The 12,050-nt window shown below is 34.7% G+C and overlaps 1 protein-coding gene across 16 annotated transcripts in view; it reads left to right on the top strand.

Moving 5' to 3' along the window:
- CADPS2 (calcium dependent secretion activator 2) overlaps nucleotides 1-12,050 on the top strand; it is a 564,672-nt gene that overhangs the window by 522,712 nt on the left and 29,910 nt on the right. For all 16 annotated transcript variants that reach the window (XM_054237741.2, XM_054237742.2, XM_054237744.2 and 13 more), the window contains 2 exons: nucleotides 975-1,058; nucleotides 1,168-1,200. In XM_054237741.2, coding sequence (XP_054093716.1) covers nucleotides 975-1,058; nucleotides 1,168-1,200 — 117 coding nt within the window. The remainder of the gene's footprint in view (nucleotides 1-974; nucleotides 1,059-1,167; nucleotides 1,201-12,050) is intronic.

The following is a 12,050-nucleotide window of genomic DNA, read 5'->3' on the forward strand; positions in this document are numbered from 1 at the left end:
TTTCCCTTTTCGTATTTAAAAAACCTTGTCAGCATTTTCCCTTTGGGGATCTATAATTTGTCAATAGTGCATATTATTTTAGTTCTAAGGAGGAGAGATGTAGGGCAGTATGTCCTTATTAAGATCTCTCATTCATCGATCTTCATGCCAAATAAAGTAAAATGCTTCACATCTTTACTTTATTATAGCATATGTTTTTTTTTTCATTTCATAGAAATATAAATAATTAGATGTGTAAACCACTTTTGAGACTAATTTGAATTCTACATCCTCCACCTCACCCTAGTCCATTTAACTGATGGAGGAAGGCTGAGAAGAAGGGTGGTCAAACTGAGTCTAGTGATCTCTTCCATTGTATCCTGCAGTGTATATCTGTTTTCTCTCCGTAACTGTTATGTAAGCTTCGGGAAGCAGGGATGATCCTTGTGTGTGCCAGTTAGAACTGCCTGGCAAATGCTGGTTAACTAACATCAGCCATTGTGTCACAGTTGTAAGAGCCCACATGTTACACCTCCGTTTCATTAGCTGTTCTTTTATATTCAACCTCCTGTGTAGATGTAGAAAAAGTTAAAATATGCCAAGTAGTATATGATAGAAAGGAATATGATTAAGCTTGCCTACCATTGTTTCTTAACATCCACATTGAAGTTGGAAAATGTTTTAAGGAGAAATCTCATGGACCTAAAGTTATTTATGTATGGTTTCAATGGTCTCATATATATAGTGATTAGATTCCAATGACACATTATTATTTTTTAAATTGTGTATTATTTCCAGCCATGGGAAAGGGAAGGATGGTAGAGTTCATGTTTAGAATAAAAGAGTAAACATCACAAGTCAGTCCGACCTCAGCTGTCATTTTATTCATTGTGGATTTTTGTGCCATGGAAGAAATTTGTTCAGGAATTATTTGCTCTGCTGTTAGTTTGTATGCATAGTAACATGCTAAATACTCACTATAAACTGTATTATAGTTTGTTTCAGTGTTGGAAGGCGTGTTGTCTAAGCTGTCAAGGTATGATGAAGGCACTTTCTTTTCATCCATTCTGTCATTCACTGTAAGTATTTGAATAAGTTCTCTTCTGTGGTCTTTTAACTGTTGTCATAGTACTTATATAGCAGTTAAAAAAATAATTCTCATAATTATCTCTTTCTTTCCCACTTAAGGTGAAAGCAGCTGCAAAATATGTTGATGTTCCAGTAAGTATTTTTTAAACTATATGTAATTCTTTAAAAAAAAAATAATTACAGTTCATCATGGGTTTATTTCAAATCTTTAAACCAGTGCCATTTTCTTAGGGAGTAGTTTACTTTCCCTAAGATAGCGCTAACCTTCATAGTAAGACTTAGCAAGGTTATTTCAGTGACTTTTTCTGTTGTAACTCAGAAACTCTTAAGGAGGTCATTTCATCATGAGAACATGTCACCTGAGTTGCAGAGGAAAGTTACAGCACTCTAGGATGGGATAGAAAATGCTTCACACTATTTATAGAAAAACTGCTCACTTTTCCTCCCTTTTATATGAAAGCTGTAACAGGTTTCTTACAGAAGGTAAAATAACAATAAAGATGAGCCAGTTAAATAATTGGTTTTCTAAATATAAAAGTGTTATATAAATCAATAGTCACTCATTTTAACATTTAGCTTTTCATAGAATTCTTGGGAAATAATTCATAAATTTGTTCCAAAATTAAGATTCCATGAGCAGAAATCATGGAACTGACTTAGCTACAATGAGAACATTCACATGGTAAATATAACCAACAGGTTGTGCAGCATTTTTAAGCTGATCATCATACCAAATTAGTTTTTTATTTAAATTCTGTTATCACATAGATGATCAAGGCCTAAGGTGTTCTGTTTAATCATTTATTTTGACATATATATCAATTTTCAAGACTTAGAGCACAATGAAAAAATTAAGATTTCAAACTAGGTGGAATATGGATTTGCTCTTTGTATCTGAAGAAGATCATATCTCTACATTGCCAGTATAAATGATAGCAGTTTTGAGTACTGGCAAGCTTTATCTATTAGTTGTAGATAGCTCTTATTTTTAGAATGTACATACCACATTTTGTCTCCGACTTTATTGCTGCTGTAGTTATAAGTGAATATTTAAATGAGAAGGCCCTGGACTTTTCTAGTTTTACATGGGGTGTTTTGGAACCAGACTTTTCATTTTATAAGTGATTCCCAAGGAAGTCTTCACATCCTCCTCATCTTGTACCTAGAATCAAGGAATCAGTGCTAGACAATAAGTAGAAAAAAGTCACATGCGTAGAGTCCCACAAAGCAGCAGCATGAAAGGGAGAATTAAGGGGAGATTTTATATTTGATATCTCAAAAAGAAAGAGACAAATAATATTGTACACATCTGAACTTCATTGGCCTTCCTAACTTGTATCTTACAGTTTTTGTTTGATTTTGAATTGCAAATGGACTGTGACATCAAAATTATTAATATTCTTAGACATTTTGAGGTTTTTAATTGACCCTATACTAGTTTATTCTCTCCAGAGAATTTCAGCATTGAAGAAGACAGAAAATGGTTCATTTACTTTCCTTCTCAGTGCAAGTAACCCCTCCTCTAATATCTCTTACAAAGATTCACGAGGGTTCTGCTTATTTATTTCAGTAGTTACGATATCACTATATGGCAGCCTACTCTTACGTATTATAATTTGAAATTCTGTGTCTTTGTGAATTGTACCCATCAATCCTGGTTCTAATCTTTCTTCTGCCTGGTAGCTCTTTGCATACTTGATGACAGCTTTCATGTCTCTTCTTTACAGGAGGTGTAATAGCTATTCATTCACAGGCATATATCAAAAGAGGAATGAACGTTTATTTTCTAGATTAAACATTCTCAATTTATTCACTAAACCCACTAATTAAATATTTATTTAGCACATACTAAGTGCTAGGTCCTGGACATACGTGATTAAATATACATACATTTCTTGCCCTGAAATGGTTCACAATCTTAAAGACAAAACAGACAGAGAAACAGACACATCATCATGCACACTGCTATGGCAATCATACCCAGACTCTTCATCATGGCAATTACTACCCTAGAGGAATTCTAGCTTATCAGTGTCACCATTAATTCAAGTTGCCCTATAGAGCAGAACATACTATACCGTAGATGTGGTTTGACCATACCAGATTACAAAGTGATCAGTTTCTCCCCAGTTGTGAACATTCCACTTCCATTGTTGATATCTGTGAATGTTAACTTTATAAGCTATGAGGTCTTATTGGCCATTATTCTTTTTTATGCTCAAACTCCAGCAAGTATGCCTCTCTGAAGCTGCCTCTTAAGGAGAGTCTCATGAGAAAAAGAGTGCTGGCTTACCTTTCACAAAAATTAACTGAAAACAGATCCTAGACCCAGATACAATGCAGAAGAACTATACAACTTCAAGAAGAAAATATGAGATAAAATATTTATAGCCTTGGATTTGGGGATGAGTTTTTAGATACAACCCCACATAATCCATGAAAGGAAAAAAAATGGATAAATTGGATTTAAAAATTGCTAAGGGTACTCTTATTCACTGTTAAGAGAATGGAAAGATAAGCCACAAATGGGAAGAAATATTTGCAAAACACATATCTGATAAAGGACTTGAATCCAAAGTGTTCAAAGAACTCTTAATACTCAGCAATATGAAAACAAACAACAAAACTTTTTTAATAGGCCAAAGATCCAAACAGACATTGCAACAAAAAAGATATGCAGATACCAAGTAAGCTTATGAAAAAATGCTCAATATCATTTGTCATTAAGAAAATGCAAATTAAAAGAAGATACCACTGTGCTCTTATTAGAATGACAAAAATCCAAAATAAACTGACAGCAGCAAAATGTTGACAGGATAAGAGAGCAACAAGTACTCTCATTCATTGCTGGTAGGAGTCGTACAGCTACTTTGGAAAACTGTTTGCCAGTTTCTTTTTAAGCCAATTTAAAAAGGCTGCACACTGTATGATCCCATTTATATCACATGCTAGAAAAGGTAAAACTATAAAGACTATAAACGGATTAGCAGTTGCCATGAGTTCAAGGTTAGGGAAGGTTGAACTGTTCAAGTTTAGGGAATTTTTTTTTTTTTGGAGCAGAGCACCTGTTCTGTATGATATTGTAATGGTAGATACATGACACTGTGCACTTCTCAAAACCAAACTTTATAGCAAAAAAAAAAAATGAATCTGAATATGTTCAATCATTTAAAAATCAATTAAGTGATCATAGAATCCCAGGATGGAAAGTAAACTATAATAAAATAATTCTCTTGTGAATGTATGAGACAATCTCACTGAAAGAGGAGTGGGGAAAGCACTGATCTTAGTAACTTCGGAAATTAGTGGAGTCTGTAAAAATAAGGGAAAATGGAACTAATAAATAAGCATTATACTCTGGTTGATAAAATTTTTCTCCACAGTTTAACAATTCTGAAGACACCATACGTGTATATTGGAATTGAACAATTAAGTAAATGGATGGCAGTTGATAGGAGCCAGGTTTCTCACTGTTGGAGTGAGGTTAGAGGCAAGCAAAGGAAGGGGGACTAGAATGATCCTGTAATAGATCAGAGTTGGATATATCAGTGTGAACTTATCATTAGCTTAATACGGTTGGAACTGGTTACTTTCTACAATATTTTTAGACGTATGTATATGCATGTATTAATGTGTTCACATACATTTTCTTGCTCCGTTAGCTCAGAGGGCACCTGTTTCTTCATCTGTAAAATGGAGGTGTAATTACACCTGTTTTAGGCTTACTGTGCATATGTTAAGCACTTTTCCAAAGTTCCTCGAATGGAATTAGTGCACAATAAATGCTAGCTATTATCATACATTACTATTATTATTGATTAGAATAAAATCTAGTATCTACATTCTAGAAAATAATCATTTCACTTATACTGTAGTGATTGCATCTATATTATTGTGGATAAATCACATCTGTATTCTTTTAAGACAACACTTTCTTTTTACTTTCCTTCCTCCGTAGAGAGCAACCAGGCTAGTTAAGGGGATCTGGAAATAATGGCTTATGAAAAGAAAAAGGAACAGTCAGAACTGTTCCTAGAAAGATGGGGAAAAAAAATCTAAGAGATAAGATAGCTCTGATCGATATGTAAATGACTCCTATTGGGAAAAAGTAACAGCCTAAGTCTGCATCAGTCAAGAAGATAGGACTAAGAACAGTGACGAAAAATGAGTAGGAGCAGAACTGAAATCAGTGTAAGGCAGAACTTTAAAAAAAATAGTTATTTACAAAAGTGACATAGTAAAAGCTGCACCACTATTTTGCCAGGTGTGATCCTGAAGATTTCTGCATTATGTGGGAAATAGAACTGGATGAATTTAAGGTTCTTTCCCACTCTGATTCTGGAATTTTGTTCTATTGTCATACCAGTTCCAGGACATTTTGGGGTTTAAGGATGTGTGTAGATGTGGAAAGTGCCTGCTTAGAATGTTCTTGTTAACATTATCTCACACACACTGCATACCAACGCTATGCTAGACACTAAGGTGAAACAGCTAAAGAGACCTGGAGGGCACAATAAAGATTACTGTGGCCAAGAAAAGACCAAAACAACGAGGAAGGAAAGAAGAAACTGTCCCTGATCATTGGCTTAATCATACTGGTGCCTGATCCTGGTGGTCAGTCCGAAGATGATGGAGATGGCTAATCTTTCTCTTACCTTCATTAGGAATTCTCTCAATTATTTTCTCTTCTTTATGATACTTGCCAGAGATTTCTCATTTTCAAAATCCTCAAAAGGTGGTTCTTACCCACCTCTGTCCTCTGCACACCTGATATGGTGTCCAGGATCTGAATTCACTTTCTGCCTTGCTCCTTTCTTGCTCTTTGATCTGTGGCTTCCATTTTCCCACCCATGCAGTGAGGATAATAGTATTTAAAAGTCTTGCCATTACTTTTAATGGCAAAAACCACAATCAATTTGCACTAACCTGTAATCCCTGTACTGTTTCCCTCAGTAGGTTCTTATGAGAATTCAGAATTGAATGAGCATATTAATGTGAATGTGCTTTGTCAATGTAAAGCACTGTTGCAATAAATTGTTTCTACCTGGAATGATGCTTCTGGTTCCCATGCATTACTCCGCAATTTCCCCCTGCTACTTAAGAACGTGACCACTTACTAAAAGGAAAATCGGTTGCCTTCCACAGAGTGTACAATATTAGCTTTTTTTTTTTCATTTATGTTCCCTTTATTTTAGAATAGTACTTACTGCATATATCACTGGTGGCTTTTAGGGTATAATCAGCAAGTTCAATGACATTAGTGTTTTACCTCCTCCTTCCTTTGCTTGCTTGCTTCTGATATTGTTTACTACTTAGACAATGCCACCTGAATACTCAGAGCTTTACATCAGAGTGAGAGCCAGGCAGAACTTAGGGAATGGAGTTCATAGGCCCCATGGGACATACTCACCTGGAGAGAGGGATGCACTCCAGGACCAGATTAAAAGCCTCACTCATCTAGGAGTGGAGGAGGTTGTGTGTTGTGCTTTCCTGATGAATGTTTTGCTGCTTTATTCCTTTGTATTTTGTCTGTCTCGCTTTTCTCTCCTATATAATGTAAAACCATGAGCTGCCTCTGGACACTGGCATTCTAGTACCCTGAGGCTTCACTTAAGCCAAAATGTGAAAGGTTCCAAATTGAGCTGAGGAAATTCATCCCAGTCCATCTAAACTTTAAATCTATAAGTGAAATAATGCAGCATTTTAAATTCACCACTTCAAGTCCTCGTGTGGTATTTTCTAATTGACAACATAACAACTATAGATAGATGAGGGAAAGGCTAGTGAACTGAGAGATTTAAAACCTTCATCATCGTTACGATTGTTATTCATGAATATAATATTGTATAAAGCTCATATGTAGTGTACATATTAGCACATTCTGTGTTTGGTGCTACTGTATTAGCAGCTATTCCTCTAAACTTTGGGATGTTAGTGATTTTAACCATAGATCAGAAATAAGATATTTAATCCTCATCGTCCCAAATGGGGAATGCATTGTAAACGCATAAATCTCAATTGAAAATTAAACTGCCTTCTTGAATATTTCAAACTAATATCTTAAACTATCATTCAGTGTTTTTTTTAGTATTTAAAAGAAACTTCTCTTTGAAAGGATTTTCCCCAGTGATACAATAAAATGTAACATACGAATGCTACATAAGTCTTTCTAGACCTATAAATGTATAAATTATGTAACTACTTAAAATAAATAGCGTGAAATATTCATGTGACTGTTAAGAATAAAAGTGGTATGATTACCTAAGTTTTAGGAACATTAATTATAACAGATTCTGATATCAGATACTTTCATAACATTAAGGTAGGATTCTGTCTATGCTCAAGGAACAGACAGAAGACCCTAATCCAGGGCAGGAACTCTGCAATAATAGAACAGCTCCTTAGAAATGTGGGACTAAATGAATTGTACATACTTAAAATACACATGTTACATGCTCCAAATCTAAAAGCTGTTTTCAAAAGGATGTTGGTGTCATTATTTTTAATTCAGAATTTTCTACTCCCAACTTGAAGTCAAAAGTACCTAAATATATAATAATATTAATTAATGGAATTTTGAATACTGCTAAATTTAACAAAAAGGATGTTGCCTGGCTACTTCATTCTTGAAGTAATAATTTGGAATTTTTGTAAATAACAATGAGATTTTTTTCTTTTATGGTTTTTAAAAATTAGGTAATCTGTTTTTAAAATGAATATATTTGTGACTTGTTCATTGTTTAAGTTTCTTCTTCTTTGCTCCTTTTTTAAATTATTCTTAGAGACAGAGTCTCACTCTGTCGCCCAGGCTAGAGGGCAGTAACATGATCATAGTTCACTGCAGCCTCCCACCTCAGACTCCCAAGTAGCTGGGATTACAGGAATGCACCACCATGCCTGGCTAATTTTTTACTTTTTTTGTACAGACAGAGTCTTGCTATGTTGCCCAGGATGGTCTCAAACACCTGGCCTCAAGCAATCCTCCCACCTCATCTTCTCAAAGCACTGAGAATACAGAAATAAGCCACTGCACCCAGCCCTCTCTTTATCAACTGTTTCTCTCCCGATCGTATTTATTAAACGTTTAAGTTGGTGCAAATGTAGTTTATACACAGAGATTACAGAAGGTTCTGTATTTCCTTTTGGTTTTCTGTGTTAATACAATATAATAACTACTTTGTAAAAACTCATCAAACTATAATTTTTTACAACACAATCATGAATATATGAAAAACCACATCTTGAGGTATGTGAGAACATATTTAAACTACTTCAGATGCCTTTGAAAAGTTTCAGAACATTTTTATTCAAATATAATGCCAGAACACTAAACAATATATTAAATAGTTAAAGAAAAATAGTTTTCAACAATACCTGGGATAAATTGTGTTTGTAGAACTGTGTTCTATGATCAATTATAAACTTTTGCTGAATCTTAAATGCCAGAGTTGAGATATAAATTGCTCCTACTACAATTTTAAATTTTGAAGACATGTTATTTATTGTCTTACATCTTACTAATCCTTTTTTCTCACATGATAATGAATGACCAGACACAAGTATTTCATTTACAAGGCATGCAGATAATCATAAATCAGGATATCACACTTCCACTCTTGGTTGTTTCTTCAAGGCGAGCTTTTCTAGGTTATGAGAAGTGCACTTTTAAATTAAGTCAATTACACTGTAGCTGCTAGTTAAGCTTTGAGACTGGAATGGTATATTTAAAAATTTGTCTCCTCGTTAAATAGGTACCATGACAGTGTTTGTGTAGTATATTGTTAACCTCCAGTGGAAGGTTAAGCGGCTTCTTCTGTATCTAAATCTGTTGCCGTGAAAAATGACTGCAGTGTTGCACCCACCTACCCATGAATAGGGAAAGCGAAGACTTGCACCTGTGGGATTAGGTGTAGCAGCAGGAAGCAAGAGCGTTTGCAGCATATAATTAACAAGGAATTTTTTTCTCTTTTTTTTAAACAGCGTGTTCATCTTGCTAGGTTAACTAGTGATTAACGCTTGAAAAAAATTGCTGGAGTCTGCACCCTTTCTTAAACTCATTCACTCACTGATGTATTTGGTTACTTATACAGTGTCAGAGGAACTCACCTTAAAATACTTCATTTCCTCCCATAGTTCTTGATTCCTTTATGCTCATGGGAGAATTTTTTTGGATTTTTGTGTTTTTTTACTATAACTTTGCCAGACAAATTCTATTATTTTCTGAATGAAATTAAAATAATTTAGGAACTGCTATTTTGATTTAGAGATTACTATATTAATAAACAAGATGGAAGAATTAGTGCATAGTGAACTGAGGATCCTGGAGATTTAAATGGGAGTATGAAAAAAAATTACTTCGAAATGGCATTTAATACGTAGAGTACTTACTGTATGGTTTTTGTTATTTTTCTCATATTAAGAAAATTATAATTACCAGTTTAGAAGAGATTTCTAAACATAGCTCTCTAGAATATAATATTCTTAATTAAAACGAATCCAAATCCACAGTTGTTGAAGTTTAACTATATCAAAGGCCACTCCTTTGATATGGTTGTTAGTCATACATTTGTATCAGAATGTGTAGTTATAGGTTGTCTTTACAATGCAATCATATGCATTGTTTTCATTTACACACCAAAAAAAAAACCCCACAAAATGTACTAGCATGCTTAGTTGTGATTTTTTTCACTAAACTTCCTTTTCTAGTAAGATCACACTAAATAATGGAATTAGAAGCAGTGACTTTCAGTGTGTAAATTTTACTGCTGTAATAAAACAGTCCTAGCACATGGGAGCACTGAACCAGTGTATGTAGAAACTGCTTAAAAGGAAAATTACATCTTTTTCAACAATTTATCAGAGATAATTACCCTTCATACACCAATTGTAGGATAAAGTGTTTTAAAGAACTATAATTCTAATTGGTAAATGTCACCAGCTGTTGCAGTTACTCTTACGTGTGTATATTCTTTTAATGATTATACTCTCTTGCCACAAGCTACATGAAAATATATTCACTAGGTGTGAAATTCCCATATGTCACAGTTTCAAGAATAGGTAAACAGCTCAATGATAAAGGAAGAAATAATTCCAATGAAGAATGTAAAAATCCTGGGTTGGTTTTTTAGGCAAGTGAATCTTAATTTGCCAAATGGAGAGAAAATGAAATTTTTAAAAGAAAAGGAAACACTTAAACTTTGTTACAACAAACTTTTAAATTAGCTTTGCCTCATATCTTCAACCAGAGAATTTTATTTCCTTAGAAAGTTGTGGAACTGTCTCAACTTACAGATTTCAGTGTTATATCCCTTGGACCTGCCAAATAGGTAAAAGCACTTTGTTTTCTTTCAGGCTTAAACAGTAAAGTGTTTGTTAGTTTTAGATGGTGGTTGATAACTCTTCCTGGACAGTGTTTCATAAGAGCCTAATGTTATCTTGTAAGTGATCAAGGAAACAAAAAAGAAATTACCCTAGTGTCTGTGGTGAATGTTTAAAATCATTATTATTCAGTCTTCCTGGCCATAACTTAGTTTCCACTGAGACTGATGGGTCTAGTGACTGGCTGCACTGAATATCTAAGCAGTGGCCCTCAAAAGATGGAAACAAAAATAGGGTTGGGGTGGGGAGAAATAGAAGGCCAGGCGTGGTGCCTCATGCCTGTAATCCCAGCACTTTGGGAGGCCGAGGGGGCCAGATCACGAGGTCAGGAGATTGAGACCATCCCAGCTAACGTGGTGAAACCCCATCTCTGCTAAAAGTACAAAAAGTTGGCCAGGCATGGTGACTCGCACCTGTAGTCCCAGCTACTCAGGAGGCTGAGGCAGGAGAATCGCTCGAGCCTGGGAGGCTGAGGTTGCAGTGAGCTGAGATTGCGCCATTGCACTCCAGCTTGGGTAACAGAGCCATGCTCTGTTTCAAAAAAAAAAAAAAAAAAAAGTGAACACAAGCCTCTCATTTGTCTGTTCTTCAACTCCCAGTTCACCTGGGCTGTACCCAACTGCCTTGGTATTATGTGCATCACAGCATCACAGCATCCTGTTTCCTGGTACTTGCCGGAAACTGAGATGCTGAGGTAACTTGCTATTGTATATTGAAAATTGTTCTCATGTCATTTTTGTTCTGCAGCAGTAGGTTTTCTGAATGTTCTCATTTTAAGTGTTTTGGCAAAATTTGAGAGGCACAGAGAGAAATACATATCTTATGAGTTAGTTGCCTTTGAATGTTAATAGTTATAATCTTTGTAGAAATTACCCTGCCTCTTCACTGGAAAAACTAATGTATAATCTCTGCTCTCCCAAAGAAGAAAACAATCTAACTTTTTTATTGATTATCTTTGTAACTGTTTAAACTTTTCAAACATTGTTCATGAGCATTATTGAAATAATGAAGGAATGAATTTGATAAGTTGCCTCCATTAGGTTGAAAATGTATTGCCTACATTGTTCTTGAATGCTCTTGAGGGAGAGACCAGTAGAGACATTTATATAGTTATTTCAAGTTACAATTAATGTTGTTATATGAGGATCATGTTGAAAGATACTTGAATTTATGTGGTGTATATTTACCTTTAGACTAATTATAAGAGCAGTAAGAAATTGCAGTAATTCTTACTGCACAGAAATAACTTTGTAACAAAAAATCAAACTAATTTTTATAAATGGAATAAGTAAGATATGCTCATTGCCTGTACTATATATTGGTTAAGAGGTGGACAATTTTATTACGTTATATAAAATATACCCCTCCCCGCCAAAAATGGCAAGAACTTTCCTTCATTAAAGGAGAAGATGTGACCACTGTCCTAACATCACTTACCTGTGTACCTTCAGCTGTTTTTTCCAGCAGTGGTAATAGTTAAATGAACCGTATCCTCTTTCACCTAATTTTCTTACAATATTTACTTTTGCAAATGAGTCTGCTGACAAAGGTTATGAATGTGTTCTGTATGAAATGATGCAAGTCTAACTGGCTTACTTGGGCAT

This window comes from Callithrix jacchus, chromosome 11 (assembly GCF_049354715.1).
Source record: "Callithrix jacchus isolate 240 chromosome 11, calJac240_pri, whole genome shotgun sequence".
In the NCBI taxonomy this organism is placed as follows: Eukaryota; Metazoa; Chordata; class Mammalia; order Primates; family Cebidae; genus Callithrix; species Callithrix jacchus.